Below are 15,821 nucleotides of genomic sequence, written 5' to 3' on the forward strand. Positions count from 1 at the left end.
GGAATTTTTTTGACACTTCAGCAATTAATATTGAACATTGCATTGCCAACAAGTATAATATTATAGGTAATTACTGCATTTTCAGACTACTAAGGTTGTGTAAAAGCAATAGCAGTATCACAGTAGTTATGACTTTGATTAATTTTAATAGGTATATTAATTAATAAACTATTGTCTATTTAGACGATAGATTAAAAACAAAATGTAAATTAATAAATTATTGGAATAATATCACAGAGGACAATAAATTAAGAAATGCATAGTAATTAGGTTTATTACCTATGCGATAGTCTAAAATAAGTGAAAGGCGCATAAATCCGAATTTCGTCCATAGTCTATAACTTCAGGTAAAGAAGAAGTCTGCCAAATATTCCACGATATTGGTATAATTACTAAAATGAATACTATTGAGGAATTCTAACAGATTGTATATGTTTTAAATTATTCATTGTTTATTAGTAATTATACACGACAATAGCTCAAATAGTTAATTGAGAAACGTTTTGTGTGACAATTGTGACTTATAAAATATAATGACTGTTAAAACAGTGACGGTGGTTCAGAAACTAATTAAATAAGCAATTTTTTTAAATAAAAAGAAAATAATTATATAAAATTATAAGTAATGCTTTTTTAAGTAGGTAAAGGTAATTTAATTTAGAAATTTCAAAAAATTAAAATAATAAATTATTATGACGCATTTGAATTGCTAAAGACTTACAACAATATTGTAGGTAATCAATAATCATATATGCATTATTAAAATTATTTACGGTCGGTGATAGTAAGCAATAGTTATTCAGTAGTGGGCAGACCGCGATTGAACAAAGACTACAACCACCATGGCGAACTTCACCTGTAAGTATTTTAGCCGTATCTAATACCGTATAACTCTTGATCTGTTGTGTAAATAATAGTTATCAGTGTTAGCCAAAATTATCCTGATAAGTAGACAAATATTGCACTCAATTCAATTGGCTGACAACATTATTTATGTTTGTTTTGAAAATCTAGGTAAAACCTGAACACAGTACTATCATATTATTAGCTATTATAATAGTTAACTAATAAGTAAAAGAATAATTTTTTTTTAAATCTTGTCACGTGTACTATACATATATTATAGCCTATAGGCACCTAGCTATATGACATTATTGTAATAAATAAATAAATATAAGTAATTGAAAACAATTTGTAAAGGCACGAGGATAATAATTATTTGCCGAATTTATTACGATAAGACAACCAGAATCGATATGGCAAAAAAAAAGTGGTATTTTGTGTTAGAATAGTCAATATTATACTTATAGAAACAATCACACATATTTTCAACTATGATATTATTGATATTTCGTATTTACCAATTACCGCACTTACCAGTGTCTTATCGCATAGCGATAACCAAGAAGATAATATTCATTGAGTGGGACATGACCGTCGTCGTAATTTACATAAATCATGTTTTAACATATAAGAATTAAATCACTAAATCACTAAATTATTTTGTTGTCATTCTAGGGTTGGCCAAACAAGGGGGTGAGTGAGAGGAATAGATCCCCGTGACCTTTTTTTTAATGTTTAAGATCTGATAACCATAAATTATATTTTTAATAATCGAATAGTGGAAAAGACTAGCCATATCTATATTATATTAAAATCATTTGACCAGCACTGTGCCATATTGTAAGAAATTATTCATAAATCAGTGCACATGAATAATGAGTATAGTAATATATAATAAAGGTGCATTGAACTGCCGGAGATCAGCAAAACTCGATATGAATACCTCTAATTATTACGAACAATTTTAATTATTCTATAATTTGCGACGTTAGATATAAGGTATGAGTATGTTGAACAAATAAACACATCGACACCAATATAACCAGCATTATAAAATTATTATATTATATTTACATAAATTACACGAGTGTAATTCATTTAAGTTCGTAAAATTTCCATTATTATCGTCGATGAAATATGAAATTTAAAGTTCAAACTTAGTATTTCGAAAAAAAATTAGGTGTGAGTTACCTTTAAACCAACTATAGAATATAGGAGTTAAAAAATTAAGCTATAAACACCCTTCAAGTTTCAAGAAATCAACTGATATAACTTTTATTGAAAACGGTCAGTCGTTTTTTTGAGGTTATTAACTTCAGATGAACCAACATCCAATTTTAGTTTTATAACCCGATTTTGCCCGTGAGAAAATGAAAACATACAAAATTTAGATTAGATAAGTGTCTCCTAGTTTTGGTGTACCTACCTCAGTTCACAGGCAAATTTACGTCGCTTTGTGATTATTAATTCGACCAAGATGGACAATTTATTTGTTGTAAATTGGATATAGCACTTGCTATAAATCGAACGTGGTTTAAACTACTTGTTAAACTTTCCTGATATCTCCAAGAACAATTTGACATTTTCACATAATCGGTCAAGTATTTTTTGAGTACCAATTAATATACATTCAACTCTCATATTTGTTTATAATAGATATAATTTCTTTATTCGGAATTATAAACGTGACGATTTGATGGATGCTTTTACCTCATCTGCCCGAGCAACTAATGAGTTAGATTAGCAACCAAAAATAGAAAACAAAAATGTCCATCGTAAAATCTCAAACCCCCGTTTGAGAACCTTTCCTGGTTGGACCTACCGGGTCCAATAATTGTGAATCTATAAACCATCCAAGGAATCACTCAAACACACAAAAGTGTCATCAAAATCGGTCCAGTCGTTTAGGAGGAGTGTAGTGACACACGTGGACAGAAAAACTATATATATATTATATATACAAAGATAACACCACAAAAATTATAAATCAAATGCCGCGTCGACGTTGTCTCTGCAAACGTTCGCTATTCTCGCTATATAGCATATAGGTGATATTATTAATAGTTATACACGTACGATGCTTATTTTCTTAAAAATGTGATTCGATATAATATTTCGACGGTGTTTGTGAACGGAAAATGTATAGCAATTACTCGTAAACCGTCAAAAGCCGCAGTACTGAAGCTGTTACACATTGTTCTCCGACAAAATTACAACAATTATTGGTCGGATGCGGACACCGCCACTTTACATAAGCTCGTTCTATCCACTGTAGCGGACTTCCGACTCAGGTGACGGTGTTCGACCTCAGTCCGGCACCAACACTACGAGTGTTGTGTTCCTCCTATAGAATTTTCGATTAGTATGATTTCAGTTATTTATATGAATTATATTATATGTAGGTATAGATATTTATCATTTATGACTGACGTATCGTACTGCAGAGACAAACGACAACCCGTCGAGTTCGATCAATGATAATTATTAATTATTATTGCATAATATTATTATCGCCGTCGTAAACGATCGTTCATCTCGCGCAGAGACCGGCGAGGATAATAGTGTAATACGCTGTACCGCCTGTACCTACTTGGGTACATAATAATATGACGTCTCCACCGGACTAATAAAAAATACTCGTCTTTAGTTCTTTCCAGACAGTATTATATTGCACGATTACGAAGAGCCGATACCGTTATCACGATACGAATGATGATTGTCATAGCGTGCGCAACAACGCTTTAGTTCTGATGATAAGGAACGGAGCAAATTTCAGACAACAATCGTTTATGCTGTATAATATTATATGTAACGCGTAGCGGCATACGAAACCTAACAATGAGTAAGTTTTATTTCATCCATATAAACAACACTCAAACATTATTGATATTAAATATCACGAGTAGGAGGCACCTGCAGTCTATAATAATATAGTAAATCAATTTTTATACCTGTTCATTCTGTAACCAAAAAAGTGGTGATCATCGACCACTTCGAAGAAAATAATATATAAATCATAAATATATATTAATAAAAGAATAAACGTTAATTGTATATATACCTAGAGGGAATTAGGTAATTTTACATTTTATTAGTTTCTATGGTGATAGACGCCATAACAAAGCGTAACGCAAAATCGGTTAGAAAATAAAAATATCTGTACCCAGTCCAAAAAAAACGTATGTAAAATCTAATAAATAATATATAAACATAGTTTTTTAAATTCTGAACAAAGGGAGGAAGCTAGTGGTTTTACAATGATGTTTATTATTTTTTTTTTATCCTGCATACAAAATTTTTAACAGAAGGAGTGCTTAGATTTCAAAATATGGTATATTATCTTTTAGAAAATTAGATCAAGATGGTACTTTAGAGAGGTCATTTTTCGATTTTATCAATAGTTATTTAATGCCACGTGAAAAACCACCAACAAATTAAGAAAAACCGCTAAAAACGGATTTTAATTTCTAACGCTATAAATACTACCTATAAATATTTAATTAATATGTAGGTAAAATAAAAATGCGATAAGTCACATAACGATAATAGACATGGGACATCGAATTTAAACGATACCTATTGCGCCGTTACCAAAATGGGCGGTCATTGAAAAATGTGACTTTCGTTTCCGCCAAATCTATTTCTACTATTTTATTATTGAGATGGAGTTTGAGAACCCCTAGTCTGTCTTCATCGATGTACCTATGTCGATAAACCATTTGATTTTGAAGATATCGCATAAAGAGATAATTGATTTTAAACGTTGAAGTTCCTATTATATTTTATAAATAATAATATAAATCGATCTGACCTATATCACGTGGATATATCTATAGTGTCTGTGTTATCGGGATCGGAGTTTTGTGATCGGATCTGTGAGTTGGTACTGTGGCAACAATGACGAAATTACGATTATTATAGTCGCATATTACAACAATAATATATATTATATCTATATGGCTATTGGCTATAGCCGCGTGAATCGTGAATAATAATAATAATAATAATATATACTAGTATAATAGTATTTGTTGAATACGTATTTATATAATTTCTGTTTTGGAAACGACTGCCGCCCGCCAAAATTATCACCACATGCCATGAACCACCATTAACCCGGGTTATAAGTTAATCTGTTCACCTGTTGGTCAGTTCTCACCATGAACTAAGATATATCTTAACTATATAATATATCTTAGTTCATGGTTCTCACTACGACGTATCGTAAAGAGTTTAATTTTAATATTATATTAAACTTGTAGGTAACGTGTTAGGTACCAATGTTTTGTACCTGACGTGTATTAATGTACAGAACACGACACGGTGTACTGTGTAGTGTGAACCCGCCAACCCGGCTGTATAATTACTTAATGCCTAATGATATAGGTATAGAAGCCAGTATGGGTACATTTTTTCCCCGCACACCCGCAGATGTACCACAGAGGTTACCGTACTTTACACCACGCAGTGCTACGTATATTTATTCTGATCGTATTACGGTGCACCGGTGGCGGTTTTAACGGGGTGGTAGGACGATCTCTTTGAGACTTGGATAATTCCTTTTAGGTAAGTACTTAAAATTAGCTATCCAGTATCCAATATCTGATGCAAAGAATTTACATTGGCATTTTAATTTCAGGTTCATGATTTTTCCAAAAGTATAACGAATTCCATTAAAAACAAATAATAGTAACAACACTCATTGCACTATGGCATTAAACAAAGAAAATTCCGATTAAATATTATAGAAGCTTATCGCCTATAAGTTATAGATACTAAAACATATTAAACGTAATACAATCAATTTTGTAATATATTGTAAAATTGAAAATTCTTATAATCGTAAATACTGTATAGGTACTTTAACTATAGAGCTTAGATCTTATACAATCGTTTTTTTTCGGATGCCAAGCTATATTGTGATGCATGGATAGGTAGAATATAATATAATATAGTAATATCGTTTTCAAATATTTAAAATAATAATGTACTTACACACGCATTACACACACACCGGTTCTACACTAAAATATACACACCCACCAAAATTGCAAAATGATGGCCTACCCAGTGACCTTATTTGCTCGAGTACCTACGTATATACTATATTATGTTAAGTTTTCTTTGTGTGCTAATTATGTTTGGCTTTTTAATTTTTAATTTTTTTGTTCCGAATTCGACAAACCCAATCTTGAATAATAATTGGTACATGTTTTCAAATCTCTCGCTTTCTATTCAATGACTTTTATTTAATTCCTATAATTCCACATAATTCTACATTATATTTCAAAATATCTGAGCGTTCGCAGACTATTATAGTTATTAAATTATGTAAGGGTTATAAATTTATAATTGTAGTGATAAGTTCTTGCTTTTGTGTATTTTATAAGAAGTGTCAGCCTCAATAAATTGTCCACTTGTTCGTGTGAACGTTAACCCAAACATAAGAACTTTAAATTAAATATGAAGCACACGCTGACGGGCGACGACCTTATTATTTATTGATATCCATAGCCAAAAGTTTCAGGAAAAAGATTTAATGTAGGTATACTAACTACCTGTAAAGTTATTACCACGGTGTGTTCAAATCCGATTCTTCGATGGTCGCCAACTTGGTTGAAAATTGCCCATTATTACAAAATAAGAGTGGTATTCTTGTCACTCAATCACGCAAAAACAGTTGGTTACCCATTATCAAGCCATTATTCTTCATTCTACGTTTTATTATTATAATAATAACATAAAAATATTATATCTGGTCGGTAATAGAAAAAACTAAAAACCATTATTATAACGATTTAATTTAATATAACGGACAGGCGACAATTACCTAAGTTATTACATTTTTAATAAAGTTTTTAGATATATATACTCTGCAAAAAAATATAATTTTCAAATTAATAAAAAAATATTAATGCCTATGTGTTTATACTAATCGTGTACGAAATTCCAATACAATGATCTGAGGACTTATAAACACTTATAAATTTAACAACATCACATGGTTTATTGAATTATGAATATAAATAAATATTATTATTGTAGGTACACCTAAAAAAGTACAATCGAATTTGTTTGAATGTCCTCATAAATTTCATTGTTTGAGGCCTAGTTTGGCTTTGTGGTTGGCCTCAGTCACTAACGTTTTCTAAGGTCAAGCACCGCCCGGCGTCACTAGTTCCCAGATGGGTAACCACCCGGGTTTTTAGTGATGAATCCTCGCCCCACAAACACGTGTTCCTCAACCAACTACGGTAACCGCCCTACAAAATGCTAATGGCTATAGTTGCCACTTGCCGATGCTTAAGATCGATAAAAAAAAATTTAAAAAAAAGTGGGTAAGTAGGTGTCACTCTGCTGTACAGTAGGTTACAAGTGAGTCACTGTAACGGATGGTGTTAAATTTGATTTCAATGTTCAATGATATGATATCATTGTATACGAAAAACAATTATGAGCGAAGACGGTTTGTCAGCCTACCTAAAATATTTTATATTATATTTAAATTGTTACTATATTAATACGGTAGCCGGTTAAGTTATTATTATTATTATTTGTTTATTATCATGTTTGTACATAATAATATATACTTTAGAAGTTTCAAGTACCCACGAATTATATTTTAATATATAACACAAAACTAAAATCGTTCTTCTTTATTTAAATATCTAGCTAATTTCGACCAAATATGAACATTAAATAACTATAAAAAATAACTGTGCTTTGTATTTTGGTTACAGAATAACCTACTGACGTGGAACCTTGTTTTAAATTTTCAATCCTTAGCTATAAAAGTTGAACATTTTATGAATTTTTAACTACAAATAATCATATTTAAATTTTAAATTTTATAAATTTTGTCAAAATGCAAACTTTAAATGCTTATAAAAAAATGTGTGCATATGTATTTTTATTATTTTTTAACTTGAATTAAATTTTTACGCTTTTTGACCCAACAAATAAATTAAAAATGTCCATAAACAGCTCAAAATGAGTCCAAATATTTTGAAAATTTTATCAAATATAGAAAATGATAATATAAACAACCAGTGAACATTTAATGTATCTACGGTTATTTGTTTTAGAGTTACACCAAAAACCAAAATCGATTTTGTCAAAACCCGATTTTGCGTGAAAATTCCCGTTTTTCCTTAATTTTTATTTTGTCTTTCACGGCGCTTTTGAAACCTATTGGGAATTTTAATATTTGACCTCCCGGATGCACAACTAGATTCTCTTTCCCATTGAACAAGATACTGTTGAAGAAAATGAAGCAGTGTTACTGTCCCAAATGGTGATGACAGACACAAAAATAAAAAGATAAATAAACAAAACAATTTTTAAAAAAACACACACATCATAGTTGTAAAGAATTTTATAACACTACTTATTGACCTAATTGATATAATTTATTCGATAAGAATAAATGTAAACAGATACTAATTCGTATTTTAATAAAAAACTACGTACCTGCATATCACAAATCACAATACTAAATGGATTAAAGTTCAACAATTAATATTTTACATCATAACTAAATAATTGTTATAGTATTTTACAAGACATAAATTGCATCGATCAAATTTAGACAGTTTCATTATGTTTGAATTACGATCAGACGAATTACCGGCTACCGTGAATTATGAACTCTGCGCATATAAATAACAGTGATTTTAATTTATAGTTAAAATATTTAATTATTATATATTTAATGGATATTATAGTAGTAGTGAGATAACAATACAGTTTATTATGTTTATTGTACATGCATGGTTCATTCATGTACCGTACCTTTATATTAATTGATTGTTAACGTCTGTATCAATAATTTTTAATGTAGCATTATTTTATATATTATGTATTTACTATCTACAAATCAAGTTTAAGTGACAACTCAATAAAACAACTTACGATTATACACAAATGCTTCTTTATTTTAAATAAAAAAAAAAATAATTAAATGAACACATTGGGTAGTGACGTTGAATAAATAATCATATAATTCAATCGATCACATACTTCCCTTACTAAAATAGTGATTCAATTGTCTAATATTATTAAGTACCTAAATATATTCACATGACAATCCAAATTTATTAATCTACCTATATATGTATAGCTATTGGCTATAAATAATTAATTTTAAATTTATAATGTAAATTACGATAACCTCACTTGAAAACAAAAATTTAAACTTTGTGTACGCGCTTTTGATTTTAATTTTTAAAGCATTTTGTCTTTTATTTAAGTCTAAATTTAATATTCTGCTGTCCATTTGTTCTCATTTTCAGTTTCAATTTTGCTTTGCAATTCTATTTTCGGTTATTTTTAAATTTTATTTAACCGGTTTACAAATCATATTTCGAAACTAGTTTCAAGCTCTGGTAAATAATAATAGCATAATCTAAAAAATGTGGTCTTCTAGAGTCGTGTCCTTAAAAAAACGTTGAATGTACCTGCGCAATAATAATTTTCGAAAATCGTCTTCAACCACGGTGGTTATTATGCAGAAATACATAAGTTCGAGAGTTCTACGGCGAGCTCGGTCGTCATAATATAATATATAATGTATAACAACGACCGGCTAACAAGCGGCGTCGCGTGTAAGTAAGTATGAATTATTATAATAATATCGTAAATAACGAACAAACGAACAATATAGTAATACAATATTATTGTTGTAGACGATTTTCGGTGCCGACGCAAAAAAAAAAAACAAAAACCCTATATACGAAGACGAACGCCAATAGTAGTAATAATAATTAACAAAACGCTACAAGCGTAATATTATGCGTGTTTAGGCAGTAGTTGTATTACAATATGTATAAATAATATTAATAGTATCTCGGAGACTTAAGTGAGCGTCCGGTACGTGGCAGCACTGTGCTAATTATTACTATATCTATATAACGTGTCGGTGTGTGTGTGCTCTCGCGGCCAACGGTATACGAAAATCCACTGGTGCACTGGTGCAGTCGGTAATATCGTGTCCACTGTGATACTTTCTCGTGTTGCCTACACCGCGCAGTCGTCACCGTCGCCGCGCGCCGTCCCGTATTCGAAAAATAATACAGTGAACGGTTTTACTCGAATATCATTTTATTAAAATAATATTATATTGTAATGTGCTCACTCGATGTTTTCTTCTATGATTAGTTCGATATTATAAGTTACGATAAATCATCATCGGATGCGCGTATTTCGACCACCGCGGTACATATAATATAATAAAATAAATAAAATATCGACGGAGTGCACATTTGTTCGAAACCGCGTTTTGTTCTTGGAAATTTGTTTTTTTTTACTTGCCAATACATTGTGTGTTATTGTAAGACGTGATCTCGGCGGTAGGTATGTCGACTCTGTAAAACGCAATTTTTTCCCGTCGGAACGTAAAAAATTACGACAAAAAGAAAAAGAGGAAAAAGCGTGTTGATCGCCGATTCATGGTGGTTATTTTGAACACGAAATAAGTGGCTCGCACGTGAGTATAAAAAAAGAAATTAATAAATCATACGTTTTATTGACACACTCACACATGTGAATATCGCTTTCACTCGAACCTATCCAAGTCGTAAGTACGCGCACGCGACCATTGTAAACACATTTTTTAAAGTTCCGGGAACGGAGGTGAAATCTTTTGGATCCGGAAACGGTTGGTTCGCTGGCAGTATTTTTATCTTCACGACCACTGGGCAAAAGATCACGAGTACATTTATAAAATAGACGAACAATAACATTATTCTTTCAAAAACCACAGCCTTTAATATTATATCTATATTAGCACCTATACTCGCACCTATATTAGATTGATTCTATAAGAAATATGTAGATGTTAACCCCATTGCTATAAATAGGTGTCCCATATTTCCGAGTGCGACCGTTTGAGGTGTATAACGGATTATATTATAATATTATTATATAGGTGTGAAGTATCTGAGGTAACACAATATTATCTACTCTAGTTGTAGAAGAAACTCACCATGACTGTATATTAATTTACGTAGGTATGTACATTAATTCTAACCCGCTATTCTGTTAGTAACCACGATCGAGTAAAACAAGTTTTTGCCAACTTTTATTTGAAACACTGTGAATATTTACCGATATAAAATAATTAATCATCCAGCGCACACACACCAAACGGGTTCATCGTATTTTCTTTTTATATATTAATAATAATAACAGTAGGTACGTACGTCTCAGTAGGAAGTCATCTCTAACCATGTAAAACATAATAGGAAATATCAATATCATTAGTCTAGCTATTGTTACCAGAATATTGACAATTGGTGTTTTGTTGTTGCTTATTACGATGGTGTATCAATCAAAATATTAGTACTTAAAGAAATACGCGAATTATTAACGGTTGTATAATATACTACTCTAGTTGTAGATTCATTAGGTGTAGCCGTGTAAATAACTCATATTATCAGTCATAAGTCATGACAGATATGAAAAATACATAATTGGGTTCTTTTATTTTCATGAATGATGTTTTACAAAAACCCGTTTCTCGGCGGTTTGAATTAAAAAAATTAACTATTTTGGTGAGAATATTATTATAATACCTACTACTGTAGTAGTACTATACCAATTTATTGTTATACCTAATGATATTATATTATACTATATTATACCTAATAACACAATTTACACATAAAAACAAGCGCATAGTTCGGTCATATTACCTATAAGGTACACAATTAATTATAAATATTAAAATAATTTTACATAAGCGTGATCCTAACATAATATCGAATTATTTTTAAAAACTTCAAGTCCAAAAAAAATCACATTTTAAAAACAATAATTTAATTTTGTTAGCTTCGTATGGATATTTTTATATTTACCTAAGTATATGGAATAGAAAAATATAGGTCTGGTAAATCGATAACGATAAATAAGCAATGTGTCTGCATAATAAATTAACCTTGAAAAAGTTCAAGCTCTTCTTCTATATATATTATTCATTTTATTTGTTTATACGTCATAGTATGCTATGTGCTCTGATTTAAAATAATCAATCAAAATTAATTGCATTAAATCGTTAAATGTAAATTTGTCAAATTTAATTTTTCTGAATACATTGTCGTGATTGTAAAAGAATTTATACAAGTATAAATTACAATACAAAAATAAACCTTGAAAATCGTTAATTGTCATTACCTATATTATATTTATATTTTATTAGTTCAATGCAATAGTAAATGTGTTTCATAGTTTTCTGAAAAGTGTTATGGAATATTATTGACTATTCCAAACAGTAAAATATCGTTTTACAAGGTGCACTTTCAGCGTAATAATTGTTCACTTTTGGAAGTTCTTTTATCACTTCTAACCACACACCAGCCATAATATTTGTGCGCACACCACAACTATATTATAGTGATAAAATTTGAGCGAAAGTCGTTTTTTCTCTAATCCTCGATCGCAAATCAGACGATGTGGTTAGTTATGATTTTCATCTGGGTGTAGATTGATGATGGTCTGTTGCGGTACGCGTGTTCTATACTGCTATATACCTGGCATGTGTGTGTAATGTATATTATATAGTGAGAGTGGCACGTCAAAACGGTTGTATGACTGTCGATCGGTGGTGAGTGTCATTTCCAAGTAGGTTAATCTCGACACACTGGTCACGTACCAATATTATTATATTATTATTATCGCTATAGTATGGTCGACGACATCTGCTGCAGGGCACCGGGAAATGAAATGTGCATACTACCGTTTAGGAATAATAATATGACCCAGGAGTAGGGACAAATTAATAAACATTTTAATATATTATGTTCATAAACATCAAACGAGTGTCGACAACAATTTTTTTAACGTTTTTATTAGGGGCTAAGCCCCTCCAAAAGTGTCTATAGCCCCTCAAACATTTCCTACATTTTGTTTTATGCTTATTCAATATTATCAAAGAAAGGCTTTAGCCCCCCCCCTCCAAATCCCAAACGCTTATTGCGCCTATGATAACGAAACACTAAGATTAACATTTAAAACATGACATTATAAGTTATAACATTTATCGGTCATCAGTAATAAACATCAAAAATATAAATCATTTAAATGAAAACTGTGAAAATACAATTTTTCTTTCTGTTTTTCAATTTTCAACAATAATATTGTTTACAACACGTTTTTATTTACCTAATATTATTATGATTATTATGTGTATTTATAATTTATACAATTATTGTATATACTTGTATTTCCTATATACTTATCTATATTCTTCACGAACTATTACAATGGCTGTGCATAATATCAGAGCGTTTTATCTACTAATTGTTTCTCCTTCGTCCTATTGTTAAAACTCGAATTACGTTCATACTATTATAATGAACAATGTTACAATGTTACAAAATATAACATAATATCATTCAAGTACATATTTATTTAGTTTGGTTACTACTGTCCGCATTATGATTTCTGACTATACTTTAAATTATTCAAATGCGTGCATTTTGATACCATAAATGTTTTAACTTTTAAGACTACGCAAATTTAGAGTATGCTAGTTTTCCGTTATAATTTTGTTATTATATCTAATGGTGTTAAAAATAATAATAATAGGAAATGTAGATATACTTAATAAGTTATGATTCAACAAGACTCCCCGCGTGTAACAACCGTGACAATTTAATACAAGTATTCCAAAAGAAAAAAAATACTATATCAACCGGTTGATTCGGTCATGTAGCGGACCACCGAGACTAGGTCAAGGTTACAATAGCAACAATCTTTATAATAATCGTTAAATATTGATACAAACCTAAATTTTTAGAACTGGATAATGATAACAGAAAAAAATTTGGTAGCTAACTGTTTTTAATTTCTTTATCAAACGTTGTTTTATATATAATAACTACCTATACTTTAAACACATTTGTGTTGTAGACAAAAAAAATTCAGTACTGAAAATATTTCCAATTCAAAATAATTGCTTAAATTGCCATGTACCTCTGGCAGATAAAACATGTTTTTATTTTATTTTCACAATAATTTCTATTTCCCATTTATTTTCAATATGTTCTCAAAACATATAATTGACCACTTACTTTGAAAACTATATCTGTCCTATTTCGTAATTCCACGCTTGACAAAGATCTAATATAGTGTATAGTTATTTACGTGTCAAAAACAACTAATTTATATCATTAACCGTAAAAAGACATAATGCCACTTCTTTACTTTAAATTTGCATAAATTCGTGAACAAATAATATTACATAAATAAAATTCGAAAAATGAAATATAAATCGTATTTATATATTTATTGCTAGTGATTATAGTTTTTGAAATTAAATAGCACAATGTTTGTGACGTTTGTGTTGAATAATTTATATTTTTTTTTTAAATAAAAAAACCTTTAATTTAACCCTGTCAAATGTATAGATTTTTCTATTACGAGCGTAGTAGAGGCTTACATTTTAAATTGTTTTCAGAAACACCTTAGGCTTATGTTGTAAAATCATAACAATTGCTTACCATTTATATACGCTCGATAACAACTAGGTATCGTATTGTTAGCCGTTAGGTAACAACTCACGCCACTTCCCACTTATGATCATTATTTCTATAATTAAGGCATAATAAAAATATATTATGTAGATACACGAAATACCTAATTAGTATAAGCAAGAACTATCATCATTCGACTCATTTAATTATATACGATAAAAAATAAATGAATTTTGGTGTAAAATTATAATGAAAGAAGTGCAGCTATGTAAAAAGTAATAACTCATAACGATAACATTTTATCTCGAAATATTAATGAGGTACCAACAATGTTATGAGGGTTGTAAACTTGTACGCTCTATAGTATAATATACTAAAGACTATAGTCTATATGCTACATTAGTGATTTGATGAAGACCGCAAACAAGATTTAAATGTGTCTCACAAAGATCTTAGATTAAAGGTTACTGCCGGAAATCGTTATCGCTTAGACCATGTGTCTACTTAAATTTAGATAATTATTCAAAAACCGTTTATATCGTGAAGTTTAAATATATTCAGATTAGTTACAAATAATGAAATAAAAAATAATATCACTAGAATTCGACAGAACTATAAAATATTTCCAAGTTGTATAAGTAGTCTAGATAATATTCAGGTACCAATCTATATAAAATGTATTATATTAATATTATATTTATATTACTTATTTATATAGTTACCTAGGTCCTATGTTCATATGTGCATATACACGTACATTTCCTCATCCCCACCCATTTCAATTGTTCAACTTTTTCCAACGTCAATAATTAGTGCTCTATTCCTGTAAATTCCTGCCACCACTCCCGGAATTCCTGCTTAAACACAGCTCCCGAAAAAATTAAAAAACTATGTGTGGGGCGGAGGAAACGTTTCCATATACGCCATATAGTGTATGCTATTGCCCATGTTTGTATCTTTCATTTACCATTTATAATACAATGTTATTCTCGGATTTTCTACTTACAATATAGTATATAATATGTATTCATTGTGAATTGTTGATAGGTATACAAGTAGTAAAATTATTAATTGCTTTTAACTTCGTTAGGTGGTTGAATAAAATATTTTGACTTTTGTAATATTCCAAAAAAGCTGAATATGTGTACAATAAATTGCAATAAACTAATTAAAAATCTATATCATTATTATAATCACGGATATCACAGAAAAATACTTTCTTGATGATGAAAAAAAATTACAAACCCTGTTTTTATTTTTTCCGATTTATATTAAATTTGATAGAAATAAACTTTATAGGTGCTATTATTTTAATAGTGAAGTACGTACGTTCAAATTGCATCATTGATTTTGAGTAAGTAGGTAGATCGAATTTCGTAGATATCTAAGTAGTTTTATTGAACAGTGAAATTAACAAAATCAATAAAACTGAACGACATGTCATTTTAAATTACGTAAGATTTAAATTATATCCTCAGGTAATGAGGCTTATGTATGTCAATTATACAA

At 29.8% G+C, this 15,821-nt stretch overlaps 1 protein-coding gene across 3 annotated transcripts in view; it reads left to right on the forward strand.

Moving 5' to 3' along the window:
• The first annotated feature begins 827 nt into the window (after window positions 1-827).
• Window positions 828-15,821, forward strand: part of LOC132942633 (sphingomyelin phosphodiesterase) — a 32,684-nt gene continuing 17,690 nt past the window's right edge. For 2 of the 3 annotated variants that reach the window (XR_009664301.1, XM_061011195.1), the window contains exon 1: window positions 828-858. Coding sequence is in view for 1 of the 3 variants with exons in the window: in XM_061011195.1 (XP_060867178.1) it covers window positions 843-858 (16 nt within the window). In the remaining 2 variants the exon portion in view is untranslated. Of the gene's footprint in view, window positions 859-9,803; window positions 10,328-15,821 lie in introns of those variants that run through there. The other variant, XM_061011196.1, reaches the window with a different exon arrangement.

The sequence above is a fragment of the Metopolophium dirhodum genome, chromosome 4 (genome assembly GCF_019925205.1).
Source record: "Metopolophium dirhodum isolate CAU chromosome 4, ASM1992520v1, whole genome shotgun sequence".
In the NCBI taxonomy this organism is placed as follows: Eukaryota; Metazoa; Arthropoda; class Insecta; order Hemiptera; family Aphididae; genus Metopolophium; species Metopolophium dirhodum.